At 56.1% G+C, this 14,918-nt stretch overlaps 1 protein-coding gene across 16 annotated transcripts in view; it reads left to right on the forward strand.

Annotated features, from left to right (window-relative positions):
• Positions 1–14,918, forward strand: part of CHD6 (chromodomain helicase DNA binding protein 6) — an 89,914-nt gene that overhangs the window by 43,500 nt on the left and 31,496 nt on the right. For 11 of the 16 annotated variants that reach the window (XM_083801291.1, XM_083801293.1, XM_083801305.1 and 8 more), the window contains 16 exons: positions 179–326; positions 789–938; positions 2,694–2,759; positions 3,171–3,229; positions 3,569–3,686; positions 4,930–5,016; positions 5,287–5,436; positions 5,742–5,863; positions 8,499–8,742; positions 9,202–9,378; positions 10,783–10,926; positions 11,742–11,997; positions 12,452–12,662; positions 13,056–13,251; positions 13,730–13,894; positions 14,693–14,872. In XM_083801291.1, the coding sequence (XP_083657417.1) occupies positions 179–326; positions 789–938; positions 2,694–2,759; positions 3,171–3,229; positions 3,569–3,686; positions 4,930–5,016; positions 5,287–5,436; positions 5,742–5,863; positions 8,499–8,742; positions 9,202–9,378; positions 10,783–10,926; positions 11,742–11,997; positions 12,452–12,662; positions 13,056–13,251; positions 13,730–13,894; positions 14,693–14,872 (2,473 nt within the window). Of the gene's footprint in view, positions 1–178; positions 327–788; positions 939–2,693; positions 2,760–3,170; positions 3,230–3,568; positions 3,687–4,929; positions 5,017–5,286; positions 5,437–5,741; positions 5,864–8,498; positions 8,743–9,201; positions 9,379–10,782; positions 10,927–11,741; positions 11,998–12,451; positions 12,663–13,055; positions 13,252–13,729; positions 13,895–14,692; positions 14,873–14,918 lie in introns of those variants that run through there. The other 5 variants (XM_083801300.1, XM_083801301.1, XM_083801297.1 and 2 more) reach the window with 2 other exon arrangements.

Genomic DNA, 14,918 nt, shown 5'->3' on the forward strand with positions numbered 1-14,918 from the left:
TGAGGGAGGCCCAGGAGCCTTGTGCTGACATTTGTGTGACAAGGTGGGAAGAAGGGCCCGGAGCAGAGCCCAGCACGGCTGGTTGCTGGCTCTCCCCCAGGATCCCCAGAGCAGTGCCCGGTTGCCAGCCTGTCCTGGTAGCAAGGAGCACGGTCTAACTGTCAGTCTGTCCTGGCAGCAAGGAGCAGGGGCCTACCCCCGTGGAGAAGAAGAAGAAAGGGAAGAGGAAAAATGAGATCCCAGTGGACACTTTGGAGTTGGATCAGGATCTCCTGAGCCCGTCCGTGCAGAGCCCAGAGGAGTCTGTGGAGTCGGCTGACAGCCAGGTATGGCTGGCTGCTGGCTGGGGAAATCCTGCCTGCATCCTAGTGGGAGAAGAGCTGGGCACCAGGAGGCGGCCTTGTCCGCTGTGTCTTCTTGCAGCGCCCCTTTCCCGGGACAGCCCAGGGAGGCTGATGGGCACCGCAGGAGCTGCGTGGCCCTGCAGGGCTCCTCTGCCTTTGGCCTTGGGGCCCGCAGAGCTGTGCAGGTCATGCTCTGTTCCAAAGCACTGACAGAGGCCTTGGCACAGCAGTGATGGAAGCTGCTCTACCTCTGCAGCAGTGCAGGGGCTTACATCTGATGGTGGCCTGTTTGTCCCACCACCTCCACCCCAGCAGCACAGGGGGGGAAATGGAGATCAGGCAGCCATGGGGCTTTCTCTCCTCCAGTTCCCATCCCCGCACCAGGCAAGGGGGTACCTGGGCTGCCCATCTCCCCCGTGACCGCCTCTTTCATCCCATACACAGAAACGCCGCTCTGGCCGGCAGGTGAAGAGGAGGAAATACAACGAGGACCTGGATTTCAAGGTGGTGGATGATGACGGTGAGACAATAGCCGTGCTGGGAGCTGGGAGAACCTCTGCGCTCTCCGCCTCCACTCTGGCATGGCAGGCAGAGGTAGGGCTGGAGTTGGGGCTGGGGTGGTGGGGCTTTCTGCATCTCAGGACATCCCCAGGGTGTCACTGTGAGGTTCAAGGAAGTGTAGGATCCCAGTACAAGGATGGGGTGGGAGTGCATGTGTCCAGAGCGTGCCAGCTGGTTCTGCAGGGAGTCTGAGTGCAAAGAGGGATAAGTAAGGGTCATGCAGGTCCAACCTCCCCCCTCCTGCTGGGAGGCTAAAGCCTCTAGGACATGTCATGTAGCTGGAGATGTCCTTGAATGCATGACCAACCCTCTGCCCATGCCCACCTTTGGATCCTGTCCCTGTAGCTCTTGCCCATGAAGTTAACCTAGTATTTCGGCTATGCCAGCCAAGGTCTTTGTAGGTGCCAGGGCATCATTTACTGCCCATAGTGCTACCCTCCATCAGTCCCTCTGAGTGTAGCCAACCTGCCAGCCAGCCTGCTCTGCGGGCAGGGACCAGCTGGAGTCACTGCAGTTTGGGCATCACTGCCCCACCTCCTCTGCACACTGAGCTCATTCCTCACTCCTGTAGCTCTGCGTTCCAGATACCTGCAGCTCACTGCCTCTCCGTGGTCACCCACAAAGCTGCCAGATATTAATAATGGTCACTAATTGTTTTCATGGTGTTCTTGTGGCCCTCTCTAATCCCCTTCTAATAAGGCTTCGGTGTGGATATTAGCCAGATCTGTTGCTGAGCCAGTAAATGGCTCCTGGCCTGATGCCCCCAGCCTTGCCCAGAGGGCTGCTGTGCACCCTCAGGACGTGCTGTCCTTCCCTTCCGCTGCTGCCCGGGGCCATGCCCCTGCTGGGCTCCTGGGAGTGCTCCCTTCAAGTGAGATTTTCAAAACAGCCAGAGGGAATGGCTTGCCTTTGGCAGGTGTCCACGCTGCCAGCCTGCTTTCCTTTGCACTTAGTCTCAGGTGTCCACCTCGATGTGCCCAGCTCCAGAGTTACGAAGGCTGGTGTCACGGCAGCCAGGCTGCGCCGCGTGCCTGCGCTGGGCTCCTGCCAGCAGGCTCGGCCCGGCCTGGCTGTGTATCAGGACTGACCTGGTGGGGCAGGATGGGAATGCTGAGGCCCCAGGGCTGCTCTCTCCAGGGCCTGGACTTGCAGCTTTCCTCCCTGGATCCTGGCTGTGTTTCTCAGGAGCTCTCTGGGGCGGTGCACAGCTCCTCCAGCAGCCCTCAGGCTGCAAAAGCTGCCAGCCTGCTCTGTGGGGCCGCTCCTGCCACAAAGCATGGCCACATTTGTGCCTTCTGTCTTGGGGCTGGAAGCCGGATGATGTTAGGGCCACCTCCACCATGAGTTTGTGGAGTGGGAGCTCGTAGATGGCCAGTGGAAGAGCTCTGTGGCTTCGTGGGGGGATTTCTTCATGGCAGGCCTGAAGCCCACGGAGGGAGGGAGGCTGTCCTGTCCCAGTGCTGGCTGCCGAAGTGCATGGCCCTGGCTGGAGCATCCTTCGCTCACCATCTCTGGCCCTGCTCACTTGCCCCAGTAGGCCAGGAGACTTTGCCAGTCACATCCATGTCATCACCCTGGTCCTGTCCCCCTCCAAGCACCCTGGCCAAGGGCAGGTGGCAGCAACAGAGATTGCTGGTGGCAGGGACCTTCCTTCCTTCAGTCTCAGTGGAGAAGCTCCTAAGCTTCCTCCTCTTTTCTGGGCTGGTGGGCTGGGAGAGGACAAGCAGCCACTCCATGTTCTGAGGGTGCCAGAGACCAGCAAAACTGCTCTCTTCCCACTGTCCCCAGGAGCCTCCTGAGGACGATGCCAATATCATCGAGAAGATCCTTGCTTCTAGGATGGTGCAGAAGGAGGTGAGTGACAAAGCTGCCAGTGGGGTTGAAGGTCCCTGGGCAGAGGAGGGGTGAGGCCTGGCTACCTTTGTTCATCAGTCATGGGAGAGGCAGCAGCAGTCCATGCTGCCATGCCATACCTTACACCTGCTCCTGCAGGATGCTGCTGGGGTGTACCCAGAGCATCATCCCTCTGGGTTGGGGAGTAGTGTGGTGCCTCTCCTGTCCTGGGCACTAGAAAGCCTCTGGAGAGGAGTCAGGCCTGGTCTTGGTCCCCAGAAGGTGTTCGAGTCCCCTCATCCTCAAGGGTGGTTTTGCACTGTGTTTTCCAGGGCCGCAGCCTGCGAGACAGGTGCCACGCCAAGTGCCTGCCCCCCATTTTCTGCACGGTCTCCGGGTGCCACTAACTAACTCTCCTTCCCTTGGTTTCAGGCTCACCCCGGCGGCCTGACATTTGAGATGGAGGAGTTCTACGTCAAGTACAGGAACTTGTACGTGCAGTGTTGTGGTCCTCTGTGCCACGGCGGTGCACACTGTGTGTGCCGGAGCGAGGTCTGCGTGCTCCCAGCCCGAGCTGCAGCCCTGGCATCCCTGCCTTGCTACTGCTGCCCTCCCAAGCCAGGCCCAGTCTGTGCAGGGCAGGCAAGCCACTGCAGCTGCAGTGCTCAGTCTTGGCCATGGCTTTCTTCAGTTTGGGGCTCCACATGGCGAGGCATGAGCTGGATGTTCTCTGGGTTGCTGGGAGCTTCCTGCTTGTCTGTATGGTGGATGGGGTTGTTGCCCAAGGGCTTCTTTGGTCACATTTTGTTGTTTTTTTTTTCCCTCTGCAGCTCCTACCTGCACTGTAAATGGGCGACTCTGGAGGAGCTGGAGAAGGATCCCAGGATATCCCAGAAGATAAAGCGCTTCCGGAACAAGCAGGCTCAGATGAAGCATATTTTTACAGAGGTGAGAGCTGAGTGCAGCGCGTGGCCACTGCCTTCCCAGCACAGCTGGGCCAAGTGCTCTGGCTGAGCAAGCCACGACAGTGCCCTGAACACCCATGGTGTCACCAGAGGAGGTACAGGCAGGGTGACAGATGTCACTTGCTGGGTACTGCCAACCCTGGAAGTCTTGCTCAATGGGAGGGAGGGCAGCACATAGTGCTGAAGGTGCTTTATATGTTCATTTGGGGAATGTGCCTGCTCATGGTGGAGCTGTGGGAGAGATCATCATGGAGATGCTGCAGGAGAGAGACCTATAAATACTTGGGCTTAGGGCAGGTCCTGCCTACGTTGCTCTGTAAGCAGATTAATTGTGTTCAATATGGAAGGTGTTCTATAATCTATCTTGCTGCTCTAGAGACAGTTGTTGGATCTCCTCAAGCTGTCCCCTAGGAGTGTAAATTGGGCCAGTAGGCTATGAAAATTTCTCCATGGCTGTAGTTACAAAGCTGGGTGTGTGTGTCAAATTTCTCACTCCTGAGTCTGCTTGGGGTCTCTCCCAGGATGCAAAGAAAAAGCATGCGTTGGAACACATCATACCATTAACAGTTTAGCAAGGAAAAACTGCTCTTTCCTGTGACTAAGTGGGGCTTGGGGAGCTGTGAACATAGAAGCCTGTTTGTTTCTCATTCCCAAGCCCTAGACACGTGTCTCTCCAAAGGACCACTGCTAGTCTAAAGCGCAATCCTCCCCAGGCTTTTTTGGTGTGAGGATGAGCCCTTGCCTCGTGAGCAGTTGGTGCTGGTGACTGCTGAGCTGAAAGTGGGGAGGGAGAGAGAAGCAGAAAGAGAGAACAAGTCCTTGTAGAGGACTGGGGTGTATGAGGGGACAACTGGAGAGACCCCGGTGGTGCGATGTGTGGCTCCGGTCTGTGGCAGTCACAGCTCTGGGTGCTGTATATGAGCTGGAGCACACAGCTCAGGGCTTTGTATCTCGGGGCCAGATGGGCTGGGACAGACAGTCCTGCCTCCCAGCAAGGGCAGCATGGAGCCAGCAGCTGCTCTAAAGTGAGGGCTTTGCCTTCTGCAAGGCTCCCTGCATCCCCATGCCCAGCGACAGATGTCACCTACCTGTGTCCATGGGCACTTGGTATGCTGTGCGCAGCCAGCAGCATCCTGGGGACAGATGTCCCACAGCTGTTTTCTTGCACCCACCATCTGTTTAATCCTGGGATCACCTTGAATTTACCTCTCTTTTTGATCTCACAGCCTGATGAGGATTTGTTCAACCCGGACTACGTGGAGGTAGATCGAATTCTGGAGGTGGCTCACACGAAAGACCCTGACACCGGGGAGGTGAGTGGCTACATCACTCACTTGTCCCACAGAGGGAGGGAAGCTCAGCAGGAGATCTGGACCCAGCATATCCATCACATGTCATCTCTGACCAACCCCAGGCCTTCCCAGCCTTGCACAGCTTGAACCCTACTCCTGGGGGGCCCCTGGCACAAGGGGGATTCAAAGGCCACTGAGTATTGCTGTGATTCAGTCTCAGTTGCAGCCTGCACCTTGGGGCTGAGCAGAGTGAGCCCGGCACTGGTCTGCAAGTCTCTCTGTGTGCTGCAGGAGGTGACTCACTACCTGGTGAAGTGGTGCTCGCTGCCCTATGAGGAGAGCACCTGGGAGCTGGAGGAAGATGTTGACCCAGGGAAGATTAAAGAGTTTGAAGCCCTCCAGATCCCTCCAGAAATCAAGCACATGGTAACGTACCCAGAGGTAACGTACCCAGCTGGCAGCTCACTGCCCTGGGCAGGAAGGGACTATCTGTGTTTTCTTAAGGCCCGGCAGTGGTGACCTTTGTGTCCCTGCTATTTCAGTGCAAGCCCAGTATCCTCCCCTCTGGAGATGTTAGTGGGATCTGTGGGTGGGATCCAGAGGCCAAGACCTCTCTGTGAATCTTCTGAGTGTCACTGGCAGTTTTAAAGTGTTGTCCTGGTGTGCAGTCCCAGAAGCAGGGCCTGGCCACACTGGGCAGTAGTCTTTTCATCTCCATGGATCCTGGTCCTGCTCTCTCTTCCTAGGAGCGCCCAGCATCTGAGTCCTGGCAGAAACTGGAGAAGTCCCGGGAGTATAAGAACAGCAACCAGCTGCGGGAATATCAGCTGGAAGGAATGAACTGGCTGCTCTTTAACTGGTATAACAGGTGAGGAGGGGCTGGAGCCCTGGGCTCCTGTGAAGTGTCCCATTGGCAGTGGGGCCCCAGCACGTGCTGTTGCAGAACAGTGGGGCTGGGGGAGCAGAACCAAGAAGGAGGGGCCTGACAGCAGCTGCTGAGAGCTGCCCGTGTTGGAGTTGACAGGCGGCATCCAGAAAAATTTTGTTTGTGTTAGCTTTACAATTGAGTATTTAGGAATGTTTCTCCCTGGTGAATGCTGATGTGTTCTGGAGATAGTATAGGCTTAGCTATGGGTCTAAAATACAGCTGATTTTTGGTATTGGTCAGGCTGAGGGTGACCCATTCCTGTGGCAGGAATGCAGAAATAACGCATGTTATTAACGCCACAGAGAATTGTGGCTTGAGCTTAGGAGAAAAAAGAGATTTCCAAATCTTTGGAAAAGAGGGCGGGCCACTCAGGAGGACTATAAGGATGTTGCGAGGCCGTGCAGGGACAAAATTAGAAGGGCCAAAGCTCATCTGGAGCTCAGTCTGGCTACTGCCGTTAAAGATAACAGAAAATGTTTTTATAAATACATCAACACAAAAAGGAGGACTAAGGAGAATCTCCATCCTTTAAGGGATGCGGGGGGAAACTTAGTTACAAGAAATGAGGAAAAGGCTGAGGTGCTTAATGCCTTCTTTGCCTCAGTATTTAGCGGCAAAACCAGTTGTTATCTGGATACCCGGTACCCTGAGCTGGTGGAAGGGGATGGGGAGCAGGATGTGGCCCTCATAATCCACGAGGAAATGGTTGGCGACCTGCTACAGCACTTGGATATACGCAAGTCGATGGGGCCGGATGGGATCCACCCAAGGGTACTGAGAGAACTGACGGAGGAGCTGGCCAAGCCGCTTTCCATCATTTATCGGCAGTCCTGGCTATCAGGGGAAGGTCCCAGTCAACTGGCAGCTAGCAAATGTGACGCCCATCTACAAGAAGGGCCAGAAGGTTGACCCGGGAAACTCTAGGCCTGTTAGTTTGACCTCAGTGCCAGGGAAGCTCATGGAGCAGATTATCTTGGGTGTCATCACGCGGCACTTGCAGGGCAACCAGGCGATCAGGCCCAGTCGGCATGGGTTTATGAAAGGCAGGTCCTGCTTGACGAACCTGATCTCCTTCTATGACAAAGTGACATGCTTAGTGGATGAGGGAAAGGCCGTGGATGTGGTCTACCTTGATTTCAGTAAGGCTTTTGACACCGTTTCCCACAGCATTCTCCTCAAGAAACTGGCTGCTTGTGGCTTGGACTGGCGTACACTTTGTTGGGTTAAAAACTGGCTGGGTAGCCGGGCCCAAAGAGTCGTGGTGAATGGAGTCAAATCCAGTTGGAGGCTGGTCACTAGTGGAGTCCCCCAGGGCTCAGTACTGGGGCCAGTTCTCTTTAATATCTTTATCGATGACCTGGATGAGGGGGTTGAGTGCACCCTCAGTAAGTTTGCAGATGACACCAAGTTAGGTGCGTGTGTCGATCTGCTCGAGGGCAGGAAGGCTCTGCAGGAGGATCTGGATAGGCTGGACCGATGGGCTGAGGCCAACTGTATGAAGTTCAACAAGGCCAAGTGCGGGGTCCTGCACCTGGGGCACAACAACCCCAAGCAGAGCTACAGGCTGGGAGATGAGTGGTTGGAAAGCTGCCTGGCCAAGAAGGACCTGGGAGTATTGGTTGATAGTCGGCTGAGTATGAGCCAGCAGTGTGCTCAGGTGGCCAAGAAGGCCAACAGCATCCTGGCTTGTATAAGAAGCAGTGTGGCCAGCAGGTCTAGGGAGGTGATTGTGCCCCTGTACTCGGCTCTGGTGAGGCCGCACCTCGAGTACTGTGTTCAGTTTTGGGCCCCTCTCTACAAGAAGGACATGGAGGTGCTCGAGAGAGTCCAGAGAAGGGCAACGAAGCTGGTGCGGGGTCTGGAGAACAAGTCTTACGAGGAGCGGCTGAGGGAGCTGGGGTTGTTCAGCCTGGAGAAGAGGAGGCTCAGGGGAGACCTCATTGCTCTCTACAGGTACCTTAAAGGAGGCTGTAGCAAGGTGGGGGTTGGTCTGTTCTCCCACGTGCCTGGTGACAGGACGAGGGGGAATGGGCTAAAGTTGCGCCAGGGGAGGTTTAGGTTGGATATTAGGAAAAACTTCTTTACTGAAAGGGTTGTTAGGCATTGGAATGGGCTGCCCAGGGAAGTGGTTGAGTCACCATCCCTGGAGGTCTTTAAAAGACATTTAGGTGTAGCCCTTAGTGATACGGTTTAGTGGTTGACTTGTTAGTGTTAGGTCAGAGGTTGGACTAGGTGATCTTGGAGGTCTCTTCCAACCTAGATGATTCTGTGATTCTGTGATGTCCTCATCTGCAGCAGGCAATCAGATGCATTGTTCACAGGCTAGTGTGCACCTGAAGGGCAGCATCTTTCACACTAACTTTAAGGCCGTCATCTGCAAGAAGTTGGGTGGTCTGGCTTACCCAGACCAGTTTGGGCCACTTGGAGCACTGTCCTCATGTCTCCAACCCTCCACACCATGGAGTCAGAGAGGTGTGAGGGGAGGTGACATGCCTGACATCACATCGAGGAGCTAGTGACAGGGTGGTTCCTGCCCCTGAGAGCTGCATTAACCTGCCCTTGTCCATCTCTGCAGGAAGAACTGCATCCTGGCTGATGAGATGGGGCTGGGGAAGACAATCCAGTCAATCACCTTCCTCTCAGAAATCTTCCTGATGGGCATCCATGGCCCGTTCCTCATCATCGCACCCCTCTCCACTATCACCAACTGGGAGAGGGAGTTCCGCACCTGGACGGAGATGAATGCCATCGTGTACCACGGCAGCCAGATCAGCCGGCAGATGATCCAGCAGTATGAGATGGTGTACAGGGACACACAGGTGACTGATGCACACAGCACTCCCAGAATATGTCCTCCAGCTCTGGCTTCCTTTACTTGGGAAGCACTTCACTGCATGTGGAGCTTGTGGTTTATCCAGAGAGAGCAAGATGATATTTTAAGACCCCTTTGCTGGTGTGGGCTGAGAGTGCACAGTGTATGAGTGAAGGACAGGCCACATTCTTGCTAAAGGGGGAAAATGCAGCTAAGTCCCAGCCACAGCTCTTGCCCAGGCCTATTTTTCTGCCCTGAAGTAGTATCTGGTTTGGAGACATGCAGCCAGCATGAAGGCTTGCAGGAACCTGCTCACTGAGTGAGGGAGATGAATCGGGGTGAATCACAGCCAGGATCCAGATTCTAACACTGACATGGTGGCCAGCCTGTGTGGACCGCCAGGATGTTTGACAGTGTCCTGCTGCCTGCAGGAGTCAAGCACTGCATACATTTTATGTCTCCCTAGGGCAACCCTCTCCCTGGGATCTTCAAGTTCCAGGTGGTTATCACCACCTTTGAGATGATCCTTGCTGACTGCCCAGAGCTGAAGAAGATCCAGTGGCGCTGTGTTGTCATTGACGAGGCCCATCGCCTGAAGAACAGGAACTGCAAGCTGCTGGAGGGGCTGAAACTCATGGCCCTGGTGAGCACGTCCTGCCCAGGTTCATGCAAGAGCAGGGTGGGCCAGAGGTGGCCATGCCAAGCAGTCAGGTGTCACTGCCAGCTGCTTAGCACAGGGCCAGAGCTGAGAGCTCGCTGTCTCAGAGGGGAGACTGGCCAAGACCCGTCAGGTCACCGGAGGAGTGCCAGTTTGATGGAGGGCCCTTCGATGGATGGGGCACTGGTGATCTGCAGCCATCACAAACTCTTTTCTGCTGACGTGTAATGAATATTAACCCACAGCTAGACAATTCCTCCTATGTCCTTCGCATCTGTACGCGCTCCCTAGCAGAACACTACTTGGCCATTGCAGCACAGCTTGGGCTGCTTCAGCAAACAGAGGCAACGGCTGGGCAGCCATGCAGAGCATCCTTTCGCTGCCGTGTGCCTTGTACCCTGTGGTGAGCAGGGCTGCCATATTCAAGCTGGTTTCTTAATACTCTCCAGGCACGGGACCAGTCTGTGGCAGGGCTGGGGGTGCAGGACTGTGTGTAGTGAAAAAGAGATCAATGAGCTGATCCGGGATGTGGATTTGGATGTCCAGATCCTTCACAGCCCTGGAGAAAGCAGTGTGGCTGTTTGCTGTGCTGAGGGCCATCAGGCATATTGTATCACCTAGCCCTACCCAGCTTTGGTCACACTCAGCTGTAGCTGGACCAAGTCCCCAGAAATTATCAGTCTGATGTTCCGGTGATCTTGCATCTTGTGCAGGCCCCTGCTGGGTTGTGAGTAGCCTGGGCCTAAGGGGAATTGCTGCTGTCTCCCCTTCGTAACCCTCATGTTCCTTTGCACAAGTCCCATGGGAGCCTCTCAGCCGTACAGTTGCCCTTCTTTCATAGCTTGTGAAGCTTGAGGACGTTACCTGTGTTAGGTTTGGCAGGAGGTTTATAGCCTGAACAGTGAGCGGGTGCCCCAGGCTCTGGCACTGCTGGGACAGAGCTGCTGGTGAGCCCTGGGAGGCAGCGCCCAGAACAACAGTGCTCTGATCTGCCAAAGCACTGGGGAAATCTTGCCCACAGGTGTACAGGGGCTTGGGCTTTGTCAGCACCACTGTCCATGTGCCAACACAACCCTGCCGAGGGTCTCATGCCAGAGCAGGGCTGAGCCCTGGGGGCAGTGTGGGGTTCTCAGTGTTGCCCATTCTTGCTGCACAACTAGACTGGGATACATCCTGGGGAGTGTGCTGAGGGCCACATGGCAGTGTCACATGGCAGCAGCTGCATAAGGGCTGGCACCACGGCCAAGAGAGCCTTTCTGGGAGTGCCTGTGCCTACAGGTCACACAGTGCGTTTCTAGGTCTGGAAGAAAAAGGAGCTTTGTGATCTCAGGGCCCCTTGGACCTAGCCAGTGGGCCTGAGCCCTCAACCTGTTTTCTGTGTATACCCAGGAGCACAAGGTGCTGCTGACAGGCACCCCCTTACAGAACTCAGTGGAGGAGCTCTTCAGCCTCCTGAATTTCCTGGAGCCACAACAGTTTCCCTCAGAGACGGCCTTCCTGGAGGAGTTTGGGGACCTGAAGACAGAGGAGCAGGTACCTAGAAGAGTGAGGCTGGTGACTGTTCCTACAGGTCACCGGCACTCCTGGTCACCACGCCAGGCACACACTCGGATATACTTTGTGGAAGTGAACAAGACCCTTCATTGCTTAAAGGTCTGCCCCTTGCAAGGTGCAGTGCTGCATGCCGGCCCTGGGCTCAGCCAGGAGAAGCAAAGTTCTGACAGAGCCCATGGGCCAGTGCTGCTTTGGAGAGAGGAGACCAGCCTGTGCCGAGGCCAGGGTCTTCTCCCTGCCTAGCTCCACACTGCTCCTTGCATGCCTGAGCAGCTCAGCACACCCAGCTTTCCCATCTGGTCTGTTCCCAAGACCAGAGGGTGAGTGAGGAGGTCAGTAAGTCCATGGATCTGTCACCCTGTCAGGTTACCCTGGGGAACCATCCTCCAAAGTTCCCCTTGAGCATGGGTAGTGGGGAGCAGCACGGTCCCCTGGGTTGCCTCATTGCTGTTTAGGTGTCTGGCTTCATCATCCTAGGGGAGCAGGCATGGACGCATGGAGCACCCATCATCTCAGCTGCTAGCAAAGCTCCCAGTTTTCCTCCTCCTGCAGCAGACACATGTACCCAAGGCTACCCACAATGTGCGAGTTCATGGCCCAGGGCCAGCCACTCACACATGCCTGCTCCAGGGGAGCTAGATCCTAAAGTTGCCCTGGTTGTCAGCAGTGCAGTTTCTTCAGGGCCATTTGTAGAGGGTTTCCAGCCTAGAGAGGCTCTTGTGTTGCAGGCCCCTCTGCTGTTGTCACCATGTGTTTGCCATGCAGGGAGTGAATCTCTGCGCTTGCTCTGGCAGGTGAAGAAGCTGCAGTCCATCCTGAAGCCCATGATGTTGCGACGGCTGAAGGATGATGTGGAGAAGAATCTGGCACCCAAGCAGGAAACCATCATTGAGGTGGAGCTGACCAACATCCAGAAGAAATACTACCGGGCGATTCTGGAGAAGAACTTCTCCTTCCTGTCCAAGGGTGCCAACCAGCACAATATGCCCAACCTCATCAACACCATGATGGAGCTGCGGAAGTGCTGCAATCACCCATATCTCATCAATGGTGAGGGCTGTGCACAGGAGGTGGGGGGGTTATGTCTCACTGCACCGTTCACTGGTCACTGCCTGCAGGGCTCACCCAGCTCTGGCCCTCTTCCTGCAGCGATCTGCCTTGTTGCCCTCATGGGCAGCCCAGCTCTCCTCAAGTGCCGTCTGCTGGTGGGCGCTGCCAGCCTCAGGGTCTTGCCCAGGCTCTCCATGTACAGCTGTGTCCGGGGCATTTTAGAGTGGAATCCTCTATTGCATCCCAACATGGCTTGTTCTGTCAAGAGCTGGTGCTGGCGCTGAAGGAGTAGAGTCACAGGAGCAGAGGGGCTTCTGGAGGTTTCTAGCCAGCCTCCCTAGATCCAATCATTTGCATGGATTCTGTTCCTTGCATGCTGTTGCCGTGGGCAGGAGGCTGGGGGCAGTTGCACTGCCAGCCTCACCAAGAGCTCACATCCCTTCTCACCTGGCAGGGGCGGAGGAGAAGATCCTGGAAGACTTTCGTAAAACACACAGCCCGGAGGCACCAGACTTCCAGCTGCAGGCAATGATCCAGGCAGCCGGGAAACTGGTGCTCATCGATAAACTCCTTCCTAAGCTGATTGCTGGGGGGCACAAGGTGCTCATCTTCTCCCAGATGGTGCGCTGCCTTGACATCCTGGAAGACTATCTCATTCAGAGGCGGTTAGTACAGGCTTGAGCATTCACCACATTTCCTCCATGTCATGTCCATCCTGCACTGTAGAAACCGTGGAAACAGAGTGGAAACAGCCCAGGGTGGGGATTTGGCTATTCTGTACCCATCCATGTACCAAAGGATCCGAGTTACAAGTTACTGTTGATGGGTGCAGAGACTCCAAACCTGGGCAGTTCTGACCTGGCCATTTTGCAGGGCTCCTGGTCTACTGTGCTAGTCCTAGGAGTGACCAAATGGAGACAGGCCCTTCCTTTGGTCCTAGTTCTGGCTGTCTGCATGCCCGCACACAGCCTGGGGGAAGGAGCAAGAAGGGGTTTGTAGCTGCAGCTAGTTCAGGCCCTGCTGTGACCCTGCTCTCACATCTTACCCTCTTGGACCAGGTACACCTACGAGCGAATTGATGGGCGGGTGCGAGGAAACCTGCGCCAAGCTGCCATTGACCGCTTCTGCAAGCCCGACTCAGATCGCTTTGTCTTTCTCCTGTGCACGCGGGCAGGTGGGCTGGGCATCAACCTGACCGCTGCTGACACCTGCATCATCTTTGATTCAGACTGGAACCCACAGAACGACCTCCAGGTAATGGGCCAGGCTGGGACAGACCGCATGCAGGTCCCTCAGTGTGGCTCCCGTCACCCCTGCCAGCCGGAGAGAGGGGCGCAGCAGCACCTGGCTGCTCTGGCACGGGGGGGTGCAACACTAGGAGAGCTGACAGGAGTGTGAGCAGAAGGCACGCGCCATGGGGGAGGTCACACTGTGGCTGTAAAAGCACAAGTGGGCAACACTTGGCCCCTTCCTCCTGATAGAGGGGTTGAAGAGAGCAAAGGCTACGGCCTGAGCCCTGCGTCCTTGCCTAGGAGTGCATGGGTCTGATTCTTACTCTGCAGCCAGAGCTGTGCCAGCTCAGCCACAAGTGCTCAGGGAGGGTGCCCTGGGATGTGGGAGAGGACCTGGCTCTGGTGGGTGACTAGCGGTTGCTGGTAGGGGTACCACAAGCCACACCACCCCCATCGTGCTGGGCTCACTGTGTTTGAAGCTGTACCCTCCGCTCTCCCAGGCTCAAGCTCGCTGCCACCGGATCGGGCAGAGCAAGGCAGTGAAGGTCTATCGCCTCATCACCAGGAACTCCTATGAGCGGGAGATGTTTGACAAGGCCAGCCTGAAACTGGGCCTGGATAAGGCTGTGCTGCAGGACATCAACCGCAAGGGCAGCACCAATGGGGTAGGTTGGCTGTCAGAGTGGGGCTGCAGGAGGCTATGTGGCAGAGCGCTTCTCCTTCCCCTGCGTCCTGTCCCTCTGCTGCCTGTGTGACAGGGGCAGGCGTGCAGGGCTGTGTCCCCAGGTGGGGATAAAAGCCTCGCATTCAAGGTGGGAAGGACCCCACCTGGGCTCAAACCACACAGCTTTCTGCAGCAATTGGTACTGTCACAAGGACGCTGGTCCATTGCCTGGTGATGCTGGCCAACATCTGCCTGTATCTTGCTCTCCTACCAAGGGCTAAAGAGGGCAAAGCCTGTGTCGCAGCTCTGCTGTCCCTCATGAGAAGAGCTTGTTGGCCATATTAGCAGGCCACCCAGTCCATTGCAGTCATGCAGGGCTGTTCTGAGAGCATTGTGCAGTACTGAGCAGAGCAGAAAAGCAGAATGGAGAGAGGAAGAGGCTGGGTAACTACTGGAAGAAAAGCAAGTGACTGTCACGTTGGAGCAGAGACCTGGGCAGGCTCCCGGGGAGTGAGAGCCCAGTCCCACGCGCTCACACTGCTGCTCTTCAGCCTGGCAGGCTGTCCCTGTGCTGCCATGGGGCTTGCAGACATGTGCGGTGCTGTGTCTGGGTGACAAGGGCTGAATTTCTTGAGTCCCTCGAGCAGCGTTTTGAAGTGACCTCTGCCATGGCAGCAGGAGGTCTGGGCTAGCTTGGGGCATCTCTACCCTCCCTCCCGGGGCAGAGAAGAGCCTTCTCCCACCATGCCAGTGCCCAGAGCAGCTGGCACGGTTGCTGATGCATTTGTGTTTTGGACAGGTTCAGCAGCTCTCAAAGATGGAGGTGGAGGACCTGCTGCGGAAGGGTGCCTACGGTGCTCTCATGGATGAGGAGGATGAAGGATCCAAGTTCTGCGAGGAGGACATCGACCAGATCCTCCAGCGCAGGACGCAGACCATCACAATCCAGTCTGAGGGGAAGGGCTCCACCTTTGCCAAGGTGTGCCGTGCTCTTTGGGAGGGAAGGGGACTCCCTCCCATGGCGG

Source organism: Anser anser (genome assembly GCF_964211835.1).
Source record: "Anser anser genome assembly, chromosome: 16".
NCBI lineage: Eukaryota > Metazoa > Chordata > Aves > Anseriformes > Anatidae > Anser > Anser anser.